We start from the raw sequence: 22,805 nt of genomic DNA on the forward strand, positions 1-22,805 counted from the left end.
AAGGGGGAAGTGTTTGCTGGTGAAAGTTTGTGTACTGAAGACTCCATAATTCTTTTATTTATATGTTTTGAGGAACTTCATGATTTGTGGGCAGAAATTCACTTTTCTTGGGATGAATTACTGGTGGTAACGTTGGATTTTTCTAGTGAATACCACAGGGGCAGGAATTAAGATGAAATAGCTGCATGAGCATATGACTATGAGTACAGTTTTGGATAAAGTAGACTGTAAGAGGTCATGTTGCTAAGGAGGAGCTCGAGAGCACTGTTTGCAAATGCAAGGGAAGAAATGTGACCTCTTATTTCTCTTGTCATTGATGTTCTTGCCGAGTGAAGTATATCTGTGCTTCACCTCAGGCCAGGTTCTGGTTTTAATTTAATTTAGACATTTATAAAAGAAATCTTTAAGCCCAAAGAAGCCCAATGATTCATGTTTTGTTCTGCTTGCGCCTTTGGTAATGAGCTTTGGCAAAAAAAGGAATAGGTGAGAGGGGGAAGTTCCTTTTGTATTTGGAATTGTGATAATGTCTATTCTGATAGGAGTGATTTAAATGTCTTGTACCATACTGTAATTTACCTCTGACAGTGACTGATATTTGAGTTTGATTCACAGCAAGAAGAAGAAAATAAATGAAAAGTGCCAACTTTTCCAATGGGAAAGATATTTTAGGTGATACTATGATTAGAGCTTGTAAGCATAAGAGCTATTTCTAACCAGAATACAAATCAGCACGCTTACATTGCTCTCTGCACACCCCTCAGGTGTCATCCCTGGTTATCACAGCTCCCATACAGACCAAAATCCCTGGGGCATTGGATGGTTTCGTGCTTGGGATCAGACCGTGACCTTGTGAGGTTTGAAGGCCAGGCTTTGTCTATGCAGTGGTACAGCTGAATTTTTACCTGAATTTCACAACTTGATTGTGAATGTTTGCATGTTTACAACCAACAGGTTGATTTTTATTTTTATTTTTTGTAGCTGAATAGACATTCTATTTTAGATGTCAGTCTCTTGGACAAATGAGGATTCCCTGATACTTTAGTTTCTGTCTTAAAAGCAGTATATGTTGTTTTTTGTCCTTATCTTCAATGAAGTCATGTGCTATTTGAGAGCATCATGTCGTTGGCACCTTTTCTGCTGGATTTGAGGGACCTGAAAGGTCAGATGGACAACAGCCAGGGAGAGTTTATGCTGAGATCGTAAGCACAGCATTAAACAGATACTGCTTACCTTTCTGTGCAGGCAGCCAAAGAAAAGCATTGAGAAGCTTTGCTGGGTGACACGTGTTGTCAGGAGTTGCAGGCATTATTCTGTGGTGGAGGAAGAATTTTTTTTTCCCTTCAACATTTACAAAAAAAAATCAAACTGACATTTATCTGTAGAGCAGCTTTGCTGCTACAGTGGTTTTAAAAGAAAATCAGTTTGGTGTACGTATGGGTTTTCTTTGCCCCCTTCTTAATATGTTATCAGCAAATGTATGACAGACTTATTACTTGCTTGCAAACAAAACAGAACTCTTCTTGAAGCAGAATGCCAATGGCTCTGCAGTGAGCATCTCCTGCAGCTGCATTTGCTCCTGGGCACGTCAAAGCCTTGAGCCTTAATAATGACAATTGATGTGTGAATTGAATTCATGGAAGGAGCTCTGGTGGCTCATTCAGTAAATAAAATGCTGCTGCAGCTAAGAATGAGCGTTGTACCACAGGTGTGATTATGAACTGGGTACGAATTTATTATATTTATTATTGCTCTGCTGCTGAGCTCCGAGTGCTTGCATCAGCAGGTACTGTATTTTGACCAGGGCTTGATAAGCAGCTGTGCTAAGTCAATAATTGTACTTGGGAGAAGTCTGTTCCTAGAGCAGAAGACCAGACTGCTAAGAAATACGTGTAGCTTTCAAGGCAAAGTGAGGTATCTACACACATCAGAATCCAAGCAAGGCTTTCCAGTGCTCTTCAGTTCCCCCTCTCCTGCTTTGTCACGTACTTCCATGCTAAATTTTTCCAGCTGCCCTAAAGACCTGTTCCACTGTGTAGGAGTTGTAAGGAAATACTGACTTCGTAATGGCAACCGTCACACTTGGCAGCGATATGAGGCACGTGTAACATCAGCTAACCCAACCATGTGTGTGAATTTATTCAGAGTTGTTTTTTTTTTTTTTTCTTGTTATTTATTTCTTGTTCTTAAAACAGGCAACAGCAGAGCCTGAACCTTCAGAGCAATCTGCTGAGCCCCAGAGGTGTGGCCCATCTGGTGGTCCTATGGCACCATCTGGAGATGTGAGATGCTCCTCCATCTCCTACAACCTGCTGACAAGTATGATGTGTTTCCAGGAAATTCTTAACGTTTCTGTAACTGATGCTATTGCCATTGAAGCTCTGTCTGGTCAGTATGTTATGGTAGCTGTGTTGTACCTAGGAAGGTTTTAGGTGTGTTTTGCTCATTCAGAACACTGGTGAGGCTGTGGTGTTTTCAGGCTGACTGCTAGCTAAATACACAGTGGTTATCCTCATCCATTTGATTCTCTTTATACAATCAGATATTATCACGTGTTTTCCTGTTTTGCTTTTAAAGTTGTTTTTTTTTTCTGTTTCTTGTGGTTTGCTATTTTTCACACGTTGCATTTCTATGTCACTGATTTGTCTCTTTAGAATGCTAAGGAGACTTTTTCCTTAAAGATTGATATTTCTTGCTAATGCATAAAGGAAAAAAAAGTGGATGTTGAATGTATGAACATATGAGAGATTCCTCAAGTTTGTAATCCACTTAATTTTTAATAAATGGAATATATCATTTTTAAAAACACATATAGCTTTGATATAGATAGGTTTAGAATGCATAAAGGATGATGATAGTGTAACATTAATCTCTGTTGGCACTAAAAAGACCTCTGTTTCATGAACATATTAATCCTTATCGATGGAAACAAACACAGTACCCTCCTGTAACCCATTAAAAATGTTTCTGGAAAGTTACTGCTATGAGTTCTGTGCAACAGCAGGGATGGAGAGGGACAGCACAATGTCAGCTGAACACGAAATTCATGGGGAAAAGAAGTGTTACTGAAACAGGCTGATAGAAGGAAAGAGAATGGAATAAAGAGGGATTGAGGAGATGGCCCGGGTCACATTGGCACACAAATTCTTCTCAGTGAAAGCAGCTGTGCTCACTTACAGAGTGGTACTTCAGAGGCTTTTATTGTTACAGCAAAATGCTGTTGACATCGTAGGGTTTCTTTCAAATGGATTCTGTGAGAAAAGGCGTTTGGATTATAGTGTTGTTACTGTTGTTTGGTGAAAAGTGGGGGAAAAGGGGATTGTTCAGAGAAATACAAGAAATAGGATCATGTAAGGAAAGTACAGCTTCTCTCCTTTCCTCTCTGAGGAAAGTACAGCTCACAGTGAAGGGTTCCTACGTGTGTTTCTTGTTGGTTGGTTCAGATCAAAGTGTTGGCTCATCCTTCAGCAGACACAGGCAGTTCTTATGGGTTTTTTCACCCATAAGCAGAGAATTTTTCAAGTTGGCTCAGTTGCTTCCAAGTGCTTCAGGCCGTTCTGTCATTCTCCTGAGTCCCACTCATCACTCCTGAGCCCACAGATAACCTTCTGTGTACAACAGGACTTTCTCTTAATGTCCATTTTATCGCTGCTGGAAAAACCTTTACAGCTTTGTAGATGTAGAATAGGTTACATAGGAAGGGATTGTTAAAGCAAATAGATGAATAGATATTTGCCTTGATTTTTAATCTTATTGAAGACAATGGATTTCCTGAGTTTCGCTTTCCTTTTCTGCTCAGGAGGACACAATGTCATCTAAAGCCTTCTAAACTACAAAGAAATATCATATGCAGCTTAGCATGGTTTTAATAGAATGGGAACTGAGGTCTGTGGCACTGGGTTGCTGGCTGCATTGCCAGCTCATAGTGTCCATTTGCAGACTTGACCACTCACCCTTTGGGAAACTGAAACTGCCAATGCCTCCTGCCCAGATACGTTGTCAGGCTTCATGATGCTTTAAAAGCAGTGATTGAAGAAGCCACACAGTGCTGTCAAAGTGAAATGGAAAAAAAAAAAAACCCAGCACAGAAACAGGTATAAAATGAAGCTCCAAGTGGAAGCATCCAGTCCTCTGCTGAAGAAATAGAATTCTTTACAATTTAGATAAGTGAGGTTTGTTTGCAGCTAAAGATTTTGAGCACGCTGCTTTTGCGTGATGATATTTTAGATTTCCACAATTTATTGCACGTCCTTTTTTTTTTTCTTTTGGAGTTTTCATTGCAGAAAATTGCCAGGAGGGAATGGATTTTGTCTTCCCTCAGCTGGCAGAACAATTTTCCACCTGTCGCCCAAATATTTGATGGGGAGGATTATGGAAGTTTATACTTTATATCCATAGGAAGGCTCTGAGTCTCACACACTGCCACCTGAGGTTGGCTCTCTGAGACATGCCCTGCACTTGTGACTTCCAATGGGAATTATATGGGAAACCCACAGTGGATGCATGGCATGTTTGTAAGCAATGCCTGACTTCCCACCTGCAATCCCCTTTAGACACATTCCTTCCACGGGGAGCAGTTTTTGTAACTAAAAACCATTATTTGGATGGGGCCATTAGTTTGAAAAGCTACTTCAATGAGATTTGCCTTCATTCTTTTAAACATCTGACCCTGCCACATATGCAGAAATGTGTTGTTGTTTTTTTTTCTTGACATCCACGCAGACATTGATGGAAATACAAGATTTTGTTGCCTTGTGAAATCCTTTAATGCCTTTGTTGTTTCCTCTGCCACATGGATTTACTGAAGTCTATAGGGACATGGTATTTAGCAAAGATTGACAATGCAGGAAACAGAAGAGTGGTCAGTAATCAAACATGCATGCTGATGAATCTCACAGCATAATTTTTCTGGAAACTCTATACATTGAAAGCGAATCCAATTATTACTTATTCAGCACCGCTGGTAAATGATACAGAACTACTTAATTAGTCTGAGTGCCACACAGGGATTGCATTTGGTAGTTCTGCCCTCTGTCATTCACTGTTGTGGTGGAATAACTGCCTTCCTGTGAGTACATATGGCTGAACCTTGAAGGCTGACAGCTGCAATAACTTGAAATCAAAACCCTTATAAAGTTCCAGCAGGCTTTAGATGGATGTTAAAACAAGTGAGGCACCATTGAAAGAAAACAGGAAAGAAAGATGTGTGAAATTAAAAAGCACAAGTAGTAAACGAGTGGTGTCTGTTGTTTGCAAGTGCTCATCAGTAACCCAGTAACACCACAGCTGTGTGTTGCTGTTAAGCCCCAACCCCACCTGTGAGCAGAATTATGCCCTTCATTTCAGCACAGTTTGGGTTTCATCCATTGTAACTCACTCTGAACAGCAAATTTAGGGGTTCCCAGTATAACATCGAGTCCTCTGACTACAGGGGTCCCTGTAAAGTTGTCCACTATTCTTCCCAAAGTCTTCCACTATTCCTGCTATCCCTGGAGGTGCCCGAGGCAACAGATGGAGCCCTTTGCAGCCCAATGGAGGATGGATGGGAGCAATGGGCTTTGAGGTCCCTTCCAACCCAGCCTTAACCCACACAAACTCATTGCTGCCTCGTGGAGCACTGAAAGAATTGATGGCAGAGTGGGGTTCCTTTGCCTCTCTGAATTCTTGGGAAATAGCAAAAGTGTCATTCTATAAAGCATGGATTTAATAAGGCCTGCAGGGACGCAGTATTACTGAAGACTGACAAGATGAAAATTGGCATAACTGTTCAGTAGTAAAACGCTAAGAATTATGATAATATTTTATAAAGTACACTGAAAATGTAGTTTAAAACATTGTGAAAAATGGAAGTCTCTCAGTCTCACTCGGAAATAAAATCATTTCCCATCACGTACAGGGTGTATAGTTTCAAATACAGATACAGAGTGTTAAGCAGGGTTACTTCTATTAAAAATAGATGTCGTATGCTCATTATTGTTTGAGTGCTTCTGCGTTCACATCTAAGCAGAGAAATTGAGAAAATAGGACGTGTGCTGACTTGAGTGCCTTTGGATCCTCCTGCCCATGGTGCAGCCTTACCCCCTGCAGGCTGTAGCCCTATCGACACCAATTTTTCCAATTTTTCCAATTTTTTTTTCAACTTCTGCAGCACCTTAAAGGGCTGCAGGAAGGGGGACCAGCATAGGAGCATATTGAACATTTCCTCCATGTGGGTCTGGAACCACAGTTTACTTATTTCACTGTTGGAGTGCTGCAGCAGTGCTGCTCACATCACTACATTTCTCCATGGTTAGTACTCTGAGCCCCATCTTGTATGATCTATGGTGACCCATTTAGTCCTTCTGTGCCCATCTATAAAACTTGGCAGCACGGATGATGCCTTTTTCTGACGTTCTAATTTCCCTGGAAGTTCTTACGTTATTGTTTTGTCTTGGTGTGCACCAAGTTGGAAAGCACAGTCCTGACAACTATTGCATTCTTCAAGTTTTTCTTTAATAAAATCAGTTTTTAATAAAATACAGAAGTGGTTTACAACCAGTTAAATAATACAAAAATAAAGCAATTGAAAAATGTGTGTTTTTCCTTTCTGCCCCTTTCAGGAAATGATAACAGCGAAGCCCTTCCAGAGTCCATCCCATCTGCTCCTGGAACACTGCCTCACTTCATGGAGGAACCAGATGATGCCTACATTATCAAAAGCAACCCCATTGTCTTACGCTGCAAAGCCATGCCAGCCATGCAGATTTTCTTCAAGTGCAATGGTGAATGGGTCCACCAAAACGAGCACGTGTCGGAGGAAAGCATGGATGAGACCACAGGTAAGGGCAGTGTCCTTGGGGAGGTGTAAGCACAGACAGCACTGGGGCTGTGACACAGTTGAATGGCAAAGAGCTGTTGGGTGCACTGAGCTGAAGGAATGGTAATTTGCTAAGTAATGAAGTTCAGCAGGAGAAATCCATTGTGTGAAAGCATCTCTCTCTAAAAGAAGAGAAATAAGAAGGGAGAAAGTTGAAAGCGATCAACAGATTTTATCATGCTTCCAGCACACCCTCTATTTTTTCTCATTTAAAAGCATCTTGATAAGTATTGCAAACCAATTTAATGCTGCGCTGTCTTGTAATTTCACAATTCGGTTTTGTTATTGCTTTCCTCCTCTTTTTAACTTCCACGATTGCTAGGCAACTCCACGGGTTGGAAATAGCAGCGTAGGCACAACATCCTCTCCATCAATACCAGAAATTCCTCTTTAGAGGGGGGAAAAAACCACATTTAAAAAAGAAGATACATCTCCTAAAGTGACAGTGGTGTTTGGCATTCACTTTAAGTGACACATTCTGAAGAAATTTCATCCTAGCAGCTTTTTGTAAATGCTAATCTGAGTGAGCTCTAATTTCTACAGTTACCTTTTCAAAAAGAATTTAATAGGCGTAACCTTTACTTCTAAAGGCACTGCTGAATCAATATAGAAGAAATGTCGTTCCTAAATGTTTTTCTTCCATATGGTTAATGAAAAGCTGTCTTGTGAATACTGCAATTATGTTTTATAAGCCTTGGATTAATAAGAGAAAAAAAAAAAGATGAAGCAACATTAGGTGGTAGGTTTTCTGTTTTGCTTTTAAATAACACACGGTAACGTTGAGTTTTGAGACATGGAGGCACAGATTTAGCAAATGGGATCTGGAATATAAACGATGCAGATTTGAATTTAGCCCAAGGGCAGAGCTAGCACTAAAAGTATTGTTTGCTGTCTGCACATGGGCGTGATCCCAATAGTTAATGTGTTCTAAAAGCGGCCGTGATGATGCTCAGAATGCAGAAAGGCACAAAGAATGGCTACGTTGGGTGAGCTGTGAAGGACAGGCCTGGATGTTCTTCTCTCCTAGATGTATCCATACCCACAAACTACTTCAGAACCTTTCCCCAGCCTTCAGGAAACATCAGACGTGAGGTTTTTGGAGGGGAGTAAATGAGTGCTCTGACAGTCCTCTCATCTCTGGAGCCAAATCCAGGGAATAAACATTTCTGCTACCAAACACTCCGTGTTCTGCACACTGCGTGGGCTCCATCTGTGAGAAACTGCACTCGAATTTATGGCACAAGTGGTGCCTCTGGTTTAATGAGTGTCAATGCATTCACTAAAAGGAAGTCATGCTGCACAAAAATGGGGCTGCCCTTTTCCATCCTTCCACTCTTTGGTATGTGATGGAAATTGGGAGAAGAATAGTAGAATAGTGGTGAAGAATAGAAACAAATAAGTGAGCAAGACACGCATCTTAGCATCTCTGCAAATTCCTGCCTGTGTGTTCTTAGCCAGGCTGTGCAAGGAGTGCACATAATGAGAGCCACATGTGAAGCTGAGAGGAAGGGCATCAATTCTGTAGCTCTGTGTGGTTTGTAGTTGAACACTGAGCTGACACGAGCTGGCTGCCTGAGGGTGTATCAAGGGTTCTGGGGGGCTGATGGTTTGCATTGCAGTCTGTGCTGTGGTGGCTTTGCTGCTGCTGCTGCTGCTGCAGGAAGTCAGGGCAGGTAAGGCAGCATGTGCTGTGACTGATGGATGCACTGCTGTGGTCCACTGCTCAGTTACAAACCCAATTATTTCATCTTCTGCCTTCGTTCTTGAGCTACAAAAAGGGGAGAGCGATCCACAGCCTGCCTTTTGTTGTTCATTCCACAAGCACTCCAGCAGGGGAACTTTGCTCACTCTATGTGCTCAGAAAATAAGAGCCTGAGCTAATAGATCCTACTGTGACAAGAATATAATATATAATATAATGTGATATATATGATATAATGTAATATATAATTATAGTTTGGTGCATTTCTTTCTGCTTTTCTTCTCTTTTTTTCCTGAATTTTCTGAATTTCCTTTTTTCCTGAAGGACTGCACCTTACAAATATCTCAACTTTTGGTTTTACCGCAGGATCAGACCACTAAAAGTAACTCGAGTTTCCTTGTCTGATAAATAAAAGGATTACAGCAATAACTGCTGTCAGCGTTTTTCTCATTTAAACAAATAAAGCTGACAAATGCTGAAGTTCTGTTATGTTTAGTACATGGAGAGCAATTATTCATCTGCTGCCAACATTAGTCTATCTGCAGCTAAACCATCCAACGGTGCAGAAAGCTTATTAGCATCTCAGTACCACAGTCATAATTTTATATTCTGTAAGGCTGTGCTGTGTAACAAAAGATGATGGTTATAATTTGCACAATAATTTAAAAGGTTGACTTGCAATGCTTATTAGAGTTATACAAGTTACAGGTAAAATGTTGTTCTTGTTTATGATGTGCCTGTTTTTATTTGCCTGGATATTTTTTTTGCTCTGTGTCATTTCCTATGAATGTTTTCTCTGGCATTTTTGAGACGCAGATGGTGAGTGAATATATCTGCTGGTGAAATACAGCGATGATAAATGAAGAATATATGCCTCTTTTCCCCCGTGGGTTTGCTTTCTGTAGTTGGTTCTAAAATCAGTGAAAATAGGTGTACTTTCTCTGTAGACAACACACAAACAACTTTCCCCAAAGAGTGGATGTCCTCTGGAGTTTCCCCTCCAACCTCGATTCTGTTATTTTGGATGCATCTGTTTTGTGGATTGACAAAGCAGGGGAGTCCAAGGGACAGAATTCCTCTTCTGCTTCTCCCCTTCTCGCTGCATCTCTCAAAATCATGCACAGTTTGGCTGCCTGGTTCAAAGCTCATTAAATGTTGCTTCAGGCTGACATATATCAATTAATATTAATAAACATGTTGGGGAAAGGAAGAGCTGGGGTGGAGAGCATTCTACCTTAACAAACCCAAAACTGTAGATGCCTTTATTCAGTGGTGACTGCTCAGTGTTGTACAGCATCAATGAGCCTAGAAATGGCTTCTGCTCTTCCACACGTGATGATTTTTCAGGTTGGTATCAGTAAAGGCTCTGTTGCTTGCACCAGCAGCTGTGTAATGTGCAGTTCTCAACTCCTCATTTCTATTCGCTGCTTCCAAAAATTCCTTGAGTAACTTGGAAATTTGGGAGAGTTCAGGAGAGATGGAGTGTATCATAACCAGGTGGGGAACGGTCAGCGAGGTAGGAGCTGATGGCTGGTGAGGAGATGAGTGGGTTTTCCCCAGGAAGATGCTATTTGAGGTCGTGGTGAGAATATGCTGACCATGGGAGGCCAGCTAGAGGTACCTGGGTACAGCAGGATGCCACGTAAACTTCTCACCTTGGTAGCAGTTCAGGCTGCTGCACCTTCGTGGCAGTGCACAGAGCAGCACTGTGTTTGTAGGCAGTGCAGACTCACAGGCTGATAGGATGTACGTGGCTGCACAGCAATGTGCATCAGCTAATTGAGCGCTGGGTGAGCGATCCCTGACCAGAGACAACCATCTCAAAAAGGTCACTGTTTGTCAAGGACTGATTGTTTTTCATCCTTGTCAAAGAAGTCTTTAAGTAGATGGGTCGCAACCTCGTTGGACATGGCTGCAAATTAGCTTGGATTTGGAGGATGAGCTTTTGAGGCTCTGGAGCTTTGAAATCATCCAGGGATTGCACACAGCTTGATTTGTCATGTATACAGTATCAATAAAATATGCATCTGTCAGTGTTATCCAGCATGACAGAATGAGAAATGTTCAGCCACTGGGACCTGCTGTGTCAGGTCACCAGGACTCCAAGGGTCTCTAATGGAACTTTCTGTGGCTGCTCTTATCACTTGTCCATAAACATCACTCTACAGGAAGGTTGCATGGCTGAGAACTTGGGGATTCGTTGCTCTCAGAGCAGCCTGGGTGTTTACTTTGAGATGGTGAAGCTTCATTGTACATCTTATATGTCAGCAGGGAAGGGGATTTCCAACAGAACTGCTGGGTTCTGCCAGTGATGTTTTCATCATTACAGGAAACAAAGGGAAGCTTTTGTAAACAATTTTGTTGACAAATGCATCAACATAGTAAAAACAAAGCACAAATAGAAACAACCAGTTTGTTTATTACAGCGTGGATAAATATTTGAGCTGCTAAAATGATTTTCGAGACAACTGAGGAAGCTCTTGTAGGTTTGGCCATATCTTAAGATGTCATATTTCCCAAAGACAAGCCAAACAGGAGAAATGAAAAGAAATAATTTGCCTATTGCTGGAAACAGAACAAAAATGTTGTATTGCTTTATAGCTCCTCTGCCCTCCCCCACTGCTCTCTAGTGAGCATCCCCAGTGGCCTCAGCTCTTGTTTGTCAGAGAACCAGGTTGACTTCCTGGTGCCTTAAAGAAGTGAAGTACCCAGCCATTTGTTAATGGTGCCTGAGATTAAGTGGAAGCCAATTTTTATGGAGTTCAGGTTTAGAAATTTCGTGGTGCTTTATAAATTCACAAGCATGAAATATTTTAAGATTGAGTTTTCATTCATTTCCATTGAAGGGGAAATAAGTACCTTGGGACTGCATCAGAGGAGAGAAGGAAGAAAGTAGTAGGCATGATCTTTTTTTTCCAATTTTCAAATTAATGTTTTTCTGACTAGCTCTCCTAAGTGATTTTTAATGCCTCTTAACAGTGATTTGGATTATATTTTCTCTCCCCAACGTTGTCATACAAAGGTAGTTACAGATTTAGCATACAGATATAGCAAACATTGCGATTATATAAAATAAGGTGTCAGGTTTAGAAGGCCTCCATTTGTGTTACCTTGTCTGAAACAAAAGCTGCTGCTCTGAAGGCAATGCTGCTGAATGTTGGCTGTGTACGGGGAGTTATGGAAATGGCAGCAGGAGGAAAAATAAGTACGAGACTCTTCCCATCGTTACTCCTGGTTTGCCTTCATTATTCCATGAGATTCTTTTCTGAGTTATTTAGATGAACCTGTTTAATTCCTATCACTTATGCATAATTCTGGTGGATTGACTTGACTTGGGGGTAATGGATGTGGGTCCACCAGGGTGCTTCAGAAAGAGCTTCAAGTGCACTGAGAGTGGTAAATGGGAATACAATTTCACTTTATGTTATACAATGCCAAATAATCCCTCCAAGTGACAAAAGGCATGTGAGAAAAGGTTTCTGAAGCATTACACTCTTGCAAAGGCCAAAGTGGGTGGGTAATTTGTTTCATTTGATGCATTATGACCTAGTCAGCTTTTAGGATTTAATTAACAGTAATATATTATTGTCAAAGTAATTAAAGCTTTGCCTTGATTAAAAAATGGAATTGTTTAATTAAAAGAAAAGCGTCTGCTTTATGCCCGAGGAAGGTAGCTCATATCACTTAGTTTTCTGTATCTTCCCCCTTCAGGCCTGAAAGTTCGAGAGGTGTTCATCAATGTGACAAGGCAGCAGGTGGAGGACTTTCATGGACCAGAAGATTACTGGTGTCAGTGCGTGGCATGGAGCCATCTGGGGACCTCAAAGAGCAGAAAGGCGTCCGTCCGCATCGCTTGTGAGTAGAATAAACCTTCTGATGTTCTTCGGATGCGTTGGAGTTGTAATGAGTTGGTTTGTTGTTTTTTTTTTTGGTATTGAACTCTGCAGATTTAAGGAAAAACTTTGAGCAAGACCCCCAGGGGAAGGAGGTTCCTATTGAAGGGATGATCGTTCTTCACTGCCGGCCCCCCGAGGGCGTCCCTGCAGCTGAGGTGAGCTTTCTGCATGACACACAAGAAGGGCTCAGCACTGCAGGTTTCCAGGCCCAGCATTGTGGCAGTGCTCCTCACTGCAAAAATCCGGGCTCTCCACGCGGGATCAACGTGTGTTGTTCTATGTTGACTATTTTGGGGATTTGAGTTGCTTTGCTTTTGTTACTGCTTCTAAAAATACGATGTTTAGAGGTGAGCAGAAAGTTTTCAGGTGATTATTTGTATAAATCCCATGTGTACTCCTTGAGATCCAAAGAAACAAACAATGAGTAAACGGGCACCTGTTACCTATTGAATAAATAGGTGAACTTCTACCTAACAAGCATGGTTTGCTGAGCTGATTACCTGCATTTGTCTGGTTTTCAATTTATGCATGTTTAAATATCCACAGAATGCTGTCTTTGTTGGAATTGGACCATTTGAGGAAAAAATGCCGAACGCTGTTTAAATTTTACTGAGGATTTTAGAATTACCAGCTTTACGGTCAACGATTGAGCAGAATATCTGTCCTTTTGGAAAGTTAGGAATGATACTGAATGGAAAAGCTGGCATTTCAGTTGTTTTCTACAGATAAAATTGCAGAGTTCTCAGAAAGCCCTGATTTACTGATGCTGATGGTAAAATTGTTATTGCTACTAATAAAGCCTGTATATCGTAACAGGTCATATTTGCTCTGGACAGTAAAATCTCACATAAAGGCTTCACATAAAGGATTCAAGGCTAATTCTATGCTCATCAAGGTAAACTGTCTTCTGAAAATAATTAAGTGTTCAAATGAGTAATGGCTCTGGTCTGTGGCAGTAAGCTGTAAGCTCCATGTTGTAAACTCATTTGGTATTTTTGAGTTATGGGAGACCTACTCTGGATAAAAGTAACAGGGAGAGCCCATAAGTTTTGCTCAATAATTGTTGGGTGTGTGTACGGAACCAAGAAACGTAGAATGCTGTAAAACCTGAGACTGAATGGTTTGGAAACAAGAATTTCTCTTTTTAGAGTTTGGATAAAATCCTAGACGGTAAGACTTGAAGAAACTATGGATGAAGCTCACATTGGTTTCAGTAGATGCAAAATAGATGCTAATCGTGGTATGGGGAACATGGACAGGAGACTCTCACCCCCATTTGTGTTACTGTGCCAATGTCTGCCTGAACCCCTGCAGAAGATTCTGATTATTCTGTCCATTAAGTGCAGAAATACAGCACCATTATTTTTCCAAAGAGCACACAGTTCTGTGCCTGCCATAGGAACAAATTAATTGAGTGATTAATTTCTGACCATGGTGATGAAGGACTGGTGCAGCCAAACCTTGAATCACACTATGCAGCTTGGTGAGAGACAGACACTTCATGGTGGGATGAAATTTAAGTTCAACTCCATTATTTCAGTGAGCCTGCCCCATTATCAACAATATAAATCTTCACTTCTGGAATTATTTTTCTGCAGCTTAAAGGTGCTGAGGAATTGTTAAACCTAAGGATAAAAATGTCCTACGCTGTGGCTTAATCTCCCAAATCCTCAGTAATTAGCTTGGTGAGACTACTGGAATGTCCTCACAGTCAGCATCTCTGCCAACGGTGCCTCAGTATTACATCTTTTTCTTTATTTTGGGGGGTGACATAACTGTGGTGAAGACCAAACCTCACGGAGATATTCTCCAGAGAGAATTTCTCTAGATCAAATTCAGTTTTATTGAGAGAACTTTAACTTTTACTCTGTTCCAAAACAAATATGGCTTCAACATCTCATCATTGGCAGCAGTAAAAGTATCTGGATTAAGGTTTCTTATTAGTATTACTTTCTGCATGCAATATATAAAAGAGGAGGTAGTAAAGTATGGATTAAAGATTTGGATCCATAGTTGTAATGTATCCAGACTACATATGACATAAGACCTGCCTTGTATGAATTAATTTACAAATAATGGGAGCCAATGTAACATTGTCAGTGCTTTGTGTGCTCACGCAGTTCACTTGTAGTAAATGGTCTTTAAGATGGATAACACATTAGTGAAAACAAACAACCAAGGAGGATTACAAATAAGGAATTTGCAGTATTCTGATTCAGCTTTAATGTCACACAGGCACGAATCAAGAGCTCCAAATCCTGCTGAGGCAAGCTCTGGATTTAATGCTGCTTTGAAATGCACTGTGCTGTCTTGACTCATTTAGCAGCAAATTGCAGTTGCTTGTGTCAGCTGGGTCTGAACTAAAAGACATATAGAAAAGGATCTCTCTAAACCTGCATTCTCTTTCCAAGAATGTGATGGCTGTCTTCATAGAGCTGAAATTCATCTCTCGTGCATCAAATGCTATTGAAAGTGCCCAACTGTTACCAGTAATGAACATTTGGGCCCTTTGGAGCATCCAGACCAACGCACTTTGCTCCTAGGATGCTCAGCCTTTCTCTTTGTGTGCAGGCCCAGGAATTAGCTGCTATCAGCCCCATAGACCAGCCTGTATTTCTGCCTCTGCTGCCTTTTCTATGTTGCCCACCTCTAGAGTTTGCTCCTGTAAGTAGAGGAACGTAAGGAAGTTTTGCTTTGGGAGGTTGCTGAGTGCATGCAGTGTTCTGTGCACGTTGCCACAGCAGTATGAGTAAAAAAACCCAAATACTGACACTGGGCATAATGTAGAAAGGTTTAAAATCATCTTCTCACATGCATTTGCATGGTAAGCAAAACAGAGCTGGTGAGCAGCTGTGCTTGCAGGCATCAGCACCCAACCCAAATAAATTCTTTTTTTTTAATGAGTTAAACAACAAAACAAAAAAGAAAATCCAGCCTTTCAAGTAGAGCATCTGATAGTCCCCTGCTGTGGCAAATGTTGGTTTGAATGTAACAATCTCTGCTGGCACAGATTGGATGGGACCAGAGCCATTTCTCGCACAATTGATGCAGTGTTGGCCCAGGGAAGAGGCAGTTCTGGCTCACAATCCCCACAAGAGATTCTCCCCATAGATAGGTTTATTAATTGTGTGCAACAGAGGCTTCATTTAGCTCAGGGTGTGTGCAGTGCTGCAATTGTGGTGTAGCACAGGAGTTGGATAGGATGATAAATCCACATCTGCTGATGGTTTCTGGGAGCTGCCAGATGGGTGCTCAGCCTCAGGTCTCTGCTGCCATGTTTGGTGAGAAAAAAACCCATAAACCTTTGTGTTTATCAAGATGTAAAGGAGTTAAACCCAGCTGGGTTCTTAAGCCCCATTGCTCTCTTTTTACAAATCTTGGCTTTAGATCAGTGCAAAGCAAAGGAGGGGCAAGTTTCTGCAATGGATGCTAAGCCCTCATCCTCAAGAAATGTGTTTGCTGCTCCTTTCTATGTATTACAGTCATACTATTAACAAGATCTAGTTCTGTTCATACCTGCTGTCAGTGACTATGTAAAGCAACTTGGGTAAGATTTCATATCCATAATGTTGGCAGGTCAGTAACCATAATTGTCATCCCTGAATGTTTTCCTCTTTTCTTGCCAAAGGATATTCTTCTATTAATTTTAAGAACATACTGAGCATTGGACTCGGTGCCTCTCAGTGGCACATTCGTTTACTTTAGAAGTGAAATAATGAAGAATTGAACAACTTGATTCTGTCTTTTTGTGCAAGTCTGTACTTGGGCTGCATCTGGAATCAATATTACTAATAGATCCTGGTGCTTTCCACAGGATCCTGGAGTCAGCAAACAGAATAAATTACAGCATCCTCTTTGGTTCATTGATGGCATTTCTTTCCTGTCTGCTTCTTGATGGTTGTGATGTTGCACTCTGTGATGGTTGTTGAACTGGAGCCTGGAAAAGACTTGGTCAATATGCATTCAGTGAAGTTTAGGATAACCTTTATTCTGTACATCTTACATTATCAGTGCATAAGAGTGGAATTTGGGATGTTGGAACAAGTTAAGATGTAATTTTGTAGCTGATTTTTGCTAGAAATCTTTTTAGGCATCTGTTTTTAAGTTCTCTTCACTGTTCTGGTCAGGGGCTGTGATGTTGGTTGTGGGCACGTTAGTAATGAGTCTTCCAACTTATTGATACTAGAGATCAGCATTTCTAAACAGCAGGCTTTCACATAAAGAAAATCAAACGAACCCTTTTGCTTTCTGGATTCTGTTCATCTTTGCCAGAGCAGTGCTGCAGTGCTTATGCTGCTAAATGGGAGAGCTGCAGTTCTGTGTTGCATCTGGTGTTAGCTCGAGGAGCCAAGTCCCAACTGGAAGTGCTGGAGCGCTGATAAAGTCAATTGGAGCAGAAGTTGGCCTGGAGATTTATTCCAAATCTCTTTTATTCTAAGTAAATACCTTCTGAGATTAAGTCTCTGAATAGTTCATATTTGGGTATCAATGACTTGCAGACCCTTCTGCATCTGCCGTTGTGCTGAGCTGTTGTTGATGAGTGCAAACTCGAGAGGTCTGCAGAAGACTCTAAAATATCTTTATCATTTATATCCAAATATATATTTAAGGTTTAAATGGAGCTGTATCCAAATACTTTTTCAAATTTTTAACACAGATTTTGATGCTTTAATGGACTGCTGTAGAAGTTCCAGTGAAAATCTGCATGAGTTCTGATGGCTTATTTACTGCTGTAGCTTTTAATGGAAATATAAAATAATTTCTCTTCTGGGCAGTATACATCCTGCTGCAAACACATCAACAAAATGCAAAACCCACATAAAATTCACAAGCTGCGGAGTTCAGAAAGCAGTGAGAGTCATTGCTGCCTATTTTACATAGGCTCATGTATTTATGGGACTTGCACACATACTGTAAAACGTAATATGGCAGGATAATGGGATTGTAGTAAAACACTATGGCAAAAAAGGCTGCTGAATTATTGTCTTCAATGAATCTTGTTTCTAGTTACACAGAGCAGAGTATGATTACTAAATGCAAACAGCATGCATTGTATAGAGTTTGTTATAGATCTTTGACCCTGTGCCTGGGAGATCAATCTTTGCTCTGCTTTTAAGGTATGTTGGTTACAAATACAATACGTGCATTTCATTTTATGCCAAAAATGTTTCACAGTGTGTGCAATGTGTCTCAGTGATTATTCATCTCTTCTTAAAGACAGATTTCACTTCAGCTACTGCCAACATCCATTTCCTTAAAATCATAAAACGATGGGGAATGGTAAGAAATTCAGTAGTTAACTTAAGCATGACAAAATTACACGTGGTTGTATTCAGCATGGTGAAACGAATTCTTATTGCTTTCTGAAGGAATTATGCAAATTCCTGATTTTGTTTAATGTGAGCAGTGACAAATAGATTTCAACACAGAGTGTTTCCCTGCAGGTGCTGGAAGCACACACGCACCCAGGGCTCAGTGGGTGCATCCCACGTACTGCTGCTCTGCAGGAAGGATGTCTCAGCTTTAGATCTTCAGGCTGAAGCAGAACTCCAAACTGTTGAGGAGGGAAGATATAAAAATCACTAATAGGGTCTTCCGAGGTGCAACACACAGCATAAGGAATATGCAACCTTCTGCTAATTTGTTGGCAAAGCCAGCTGATCAATGAGACCTTCAAATTCTGAATGAAGGATTTGTTTTGGTACGGATACCCCATGGAATTTCTGCTTATGAATTAGACTCTAAAATGCTGATAATTTTCAGGAGGTGGGGGAGGAATGCTGCTTTAGAAACCAGTGTTGTAAGGACAGCATTTTCCTCTGTGATACCTTTATACATGGCATAGATGGAAACCTGTGCTGTTACTGGGGGTGGTGCACGGCCCACTGATCTGACTGTGCAGAACGTAGTCCTACTTAATAGTATGCAGGCCCTTATTCTGCACAAAACTTGCTCAATTAAAGCCTCTTCTTTAAGCCTTTGTGTTCCACGGATGCATGGACACCACAAACAGAATAAAGATTCTGTTTGCTTAATATGCTGTTTCATCTTTTGCTCAAGTCCTGCATTCATTCCTTCCCTTTGGCACCACAACTCTGTGAGCCAAGTGCTGCCTTGTTATCTTTCTGCTGGTTTTTGGTGTGTTTCTTTTTTTTCTTCCCTGAAGCACTTCATCTTCAATGCCCTGAACATTTATTTTTTTTTTATTATTCTTTAACCTAGATCATGGACGAGGTATTTCAACAGCAACTGTAATGCACAGAGCCTGGAGTCACACTCTTTCCACGTTCAAACAAAGAATAGTTTTCAAAAGCAAAAACGGCTTCTGATTATCAGTGCTCGTAAGAACCACTTTAATGCTCTTGCTCAATATGCAAAAATAAAAAGCCTTACATTCCACTGTTATTCTGTGAAAGTGGGGAATTAAAAAGGACGTGGTTTTGCACAGTGGTGGTTTTCCTTCCATCCATTGCAAACGTTATAGTGGGGTTTGTTGGCTGTGGATGTTTCAGCGCATCCCAGCCTCTGGGGTTTGCAGCTCATAGAATGATGGAGGGGCTGAAGGGCTGTGCAGCCACACTTAGAGGTCAGTTTGCTATTCTGTCCTTTGTTACAATTTGATTTTTAAAGGTTTTCTCACTAAGTTCAATGTTGGAATGGATGTTATTTGGACACTGCAAACTCCTGAAATGTTACGGATAGCCCACACTGTTAAGTCAGTAATTTTGCTAATGTTTGCCCTGTTGTCCTCAGATGTTTATCCGTGTTTCTGCTCCACGCAGCTGACCTGCAGGTCAGCATCCCATGTTAAGGTATAGTGGAGGGAGTGGATGGGGCAGTGGCTGTTGCACAGAGATGGCTGCTGCACGCTGTATGCTCTGCATACACAACGTGGTTTAACACTTTGACCATCTTCTGTTGTAAGCACCAAGAGTTAACAGCATTTTTCTCGAATCTTAAGAGAAAATAGAGCTCCTTGTAGGGAAACTGAATTCTTTTCATGTATTGAGCATTGCTTCTCATCATAAAAGACCTGCTTATCTCTATAGGCTCTCATAGCTGTCCAAAATGAGTATATGTGCTCGATTTCAAGCAGGCAGCTGAACTGGTACCGTGTTTTCCTCCTGTAGAAAACATGCTTTTCTCCTTCTAAGGTCTGATTTGTGTTCTAAGTACGTCAGTGCGCCCAGGAGCAACAGACAGAGGTCATGAAATAGAAATGCTGAAGCAAACAATTGTTAGAATGAGGGGGTGAAATGTGAGAGGACTTGAACAGAAGTGAGTTCCTCTGAATAGATAATTCCATTTTCTGAAGACCTCTGCTCTGAGGCTTTTTTCTTTTGAGGTACTGTTTTGCAGCAGTATATGTTTTTCTGGTACTCTATTCAGAAATATGTTCAATCTGAATGCTTGGAAATGAACATTAAGCTTTATCATTATGTTTATAATTATAAATGATGATAAAATTGCGTGAAAGTTTCCTAACAAGGATTTTGAAGCTTGAGTACAGTGCACTTTTCTGTGAGCAGAAGGATCAGACCTGTTTGGCAGAAGACTTTTTAGAATCATCACAGGCTCACAGAATGGCCTGGGTTGAAAAGGACCATGAAGATCATCTGGTTCCAACCCCCTGCTACGTGCAGGGTCACCAACCAGCAGACCAGGCTGCCCAGAGCCACATCCAGCCTGGTATTGAATGCCTCCAGGGATGGGGCATCCACAACCTCCTTGGGCAACTTGTTCCAGTGCCTCACCACACTCCTAATATCCAACCCAAACCTCCCCAGTCTCAGTTTAAAACCATTCCCCCTTGTCCTATCACTATCTAGCCTTATAAGCAGCCATTCCTCCTCCTGTTTATATGCTTATTGCCTCCCACTGATGTTTTATTTACCTACATCTACAAAATGTGACCATCTCACCTGGACAGCTGGGACTCATGTGGCATCTCTTGCTCAGGGAATGGATGGCTGTGAAAGGAAGAGCAGGGAAGGGGAGTGTCCCTGGGAAGGAGGGCATCTCCCAGACCTTCCCTTCTTCTGCTTACAGAAGCAGGTAAGAGATACAGCTACAAGAACTTGTCTTAGAATTTAGGACAGAATGCTGTCGTGGGTACAGCTTGCATGAAGTACAACAGACTGCACTTGAAATTTTCAGTCCACTCACATTAATGCCCATTTTGGTAAATTGCACTCAAAATCACAGCAAGAGCAGCTGGTTTATTGTCAGTTGTGACTAGTGCTGTAATTGGAAGGGGGAGGTGAGCAGGGGAAAATGCGAGATGCCTTTGGAGTGGAATATTTCCATATCCACTGCATTTCAGTGCAGATTCAAAAATCATCTGCCAGAACGTGTCTTGTGATGAAGTGTAACCCATGTGCACAGTGTTTTCACTGCCTCTGATGCTCTTCCTTCCTATTTTTGTGACTTCTGTGCAACTGAGTTTTCCTATCAAAGGAAGCTCTTCCCCTCTAAAATCAGGAGCTCCCAAATATTTTGATCCATCTTCCACAAGCAAGGGAGATGTGTATTACCCCGATGATCAGTTCTTGCAGTTCATTCCCCTGTTCCTATCTAAATTTCCATCTAATTGTGTATTTCCAAGCATTTCCATTTCCTGAATCTCATCTCTAATATATGTGCTGAATGCAGTCCTAATGCAATCACATTTTTTTTCCTTTTGTTATGTATAGACGCATGTTGTTACAGTGCAGTTGGAGTAACTTTGATGTCTATCACAATGAGATCAAAGGAAAGCAGAACAACACAGCGACTATATGACGATGTGTGCTACTGTAGTCAGAACGTTATGTTGTTTCAGAGGTGAAAAGATTGTTAGGGGGCTGAAACATTCAACCTATCCAGCCAAGCTGCTATGAGAAAATTCCCCCTGGCAGATATCTAAATGGTTTACGACTTCAAAGTAGCAGTTGCATTTGTTATTGCACTTCCTAGTTGTGTTTCTTTCTCACAAATACGCCTTTTTATCTAAGCTAACAAGGGTTCTCTCTATTCAGGTTCTGCTGGTGCAATATACTCGTGCTAGTCACTTTATCATCTGAAATGAGTATCACTGAAGTACTGGGGAACTGATATTGTATAACATCACAGATTCCAGCAATGCTTTACCTCTCTGAACATATAGGCGTACGTTTAACATAGTAAGTTGTTTGTGTTGCAGGTCTGCTTGGCTGTGTTCAGTGACACAGCATGAGTAGCATGTTTGTTAACTAGCAATTGTATTTCTTCATCTAGAGAGAGTTGGTTTTTTAGATACGTTTTTAGTGAGTAGAACAGGAGGGTTCACTAATGCATAAAAAGGGGTTTCTCTTAGAGAGATCTCACAGTTACATTCTGGAAGTTGTATCTGAGGACTACCACTTACAAAAGCAATTGGTAAAAACACAACATCAGTGAACACAACATCAGTGTTGTGGGCTCTTTGTTTCCTTCTGAGCATCCCACATCACAGCACTGAGGAACGCAGGCTTTGTGCAGCACACTTGGAAAACAACGTCTGTGGATTACTAACTGCCCTTAGATTTTGTGTTATCTAGAAAGAAAAGAGCTTTGGCTTTATGAGTGCTGATTCTTTTATTTTTAACCATCAGACAACCTACCATTAGCAACAGTGCATTTAGCAATGTGTGTTCTTAATAGTTTAAAATAGTGTGTCTGAGTCAACCTGTTGCTCACCTTCATCTTTAGCATTACAAATGGAGAAGCACGTACAAGTTATTATCTTTCCCATTATATTTACACAAGAGCATACGTGAAATACATGTTTATTTTCTTACCTCCCCCTGACACATCAGGTCTTTTTCTCCCTCCTTGATTATTCACTAATATCGGTTTCTGGTTGAGGTTTTAGATCACAAAAAAAAATGCTTCATTGCAGACTGGACGTAACTCTGAGTAAGGGTTCCAGAAAAGAAGACAGCAATGCTGTCTGCCTGCATGGGAGGACAGCCTCCCTGGACTTCATTTGCTGCTTGAGGCTTAAGCTCCCTGCAAGGCACCTGGAGCAAAACAAGCAGAAAGGAAATGCATTAGCAACACACTGCCCTTGAGGTTTTTGCAACCACTGAGAGCATCTCTTCAAAGAGAAAGTTCCTGTACCATTGCCACGTTGCCAACAAGATTGCAAGCTGATTTATGAGTTGGTCGGTGTGTCAGATTCACGTAACGAGATTATATATTCAATCTAATGAAGGAAAAATATGCTTACCAGAGCAGCATGACAGCGCAGTGATTAAATGATTCGGTAACAGTGTTCTCTGGGTGGATTAATTTAAAAACCTTCAGCAGGTAGTTGACCTGCTGCTGCCTGTGTGTTTCTGCAGGTAGGCTCCTT

General features: G+C 41.1%; 1 protein-coding gene and 1 long non-coding RNA gene across 3 annotated transcripts in view; one reads left to right on the forward strand and one right to left on the reverse strand.

Moving 5' to 3' along the window:
- The window catches only part of UNC5D (unc-5 netrin receptor D), a 93,957-nt gene that overhangs the window by 42,767 nt on the left and 28,385 nt on the right, over nt 1-22,805 (forward strand). For both annotated transcript variants that reach the window (XM_019622627.2, XM_010723105.3), the window contains exons 2-4: nt 6,597-6,815; nt 12,267-12,410; nt 12,503-12,606. In XM_019622627.2, the coding sequence (XP_019478172.1) occupies nt 6,597-6,815; nt 12,267-12,410; nt 12,503-12,606 (467 nt within the window). The remainder of the gene's footprint in view (nt 1-6,596; nt 6,816-12,266; nt 12,411-12,502; nt 12,607-22,805) is intronic.
- The window catches only part of LOC116217424, a 61,386-nt gene continuing 53,930 nt past the window's right edge, over nt 15,350-22,805 (reverse strand). The window contains exons 3-4 of the long non-coding RNA XR_004161946.1: nt 22,249-22,470; nt 15,350-18,005 (exon numbers count right to left, since the gene is read on the reverse strand). This is a non-coding gene — a long non-coding RNA (uncharacterized LOC116217424). The remainder of the gene's footprint in view (nt 18,006-22,248; nt 22,471-22,805) is intronic.

The sequence above is a fragment of the Meleagris gallopavo genome, chromosome 24 (genome assembly GCF_000146605.3).
Source record: "Meleagris gallopavo isolate NT-WF06-2002-E0010 breed Aviagen turkey brand Nicholas breeding stock chromosome 24, Turkey_5.1, whole genome shotgun sequence".
Classification (NCBI taxonomy): Eukaryota; Metazoa; Chordata; class Aves; order Galliformes; family Phasianidae; genus Meleagris; species Meleagris gallopavo.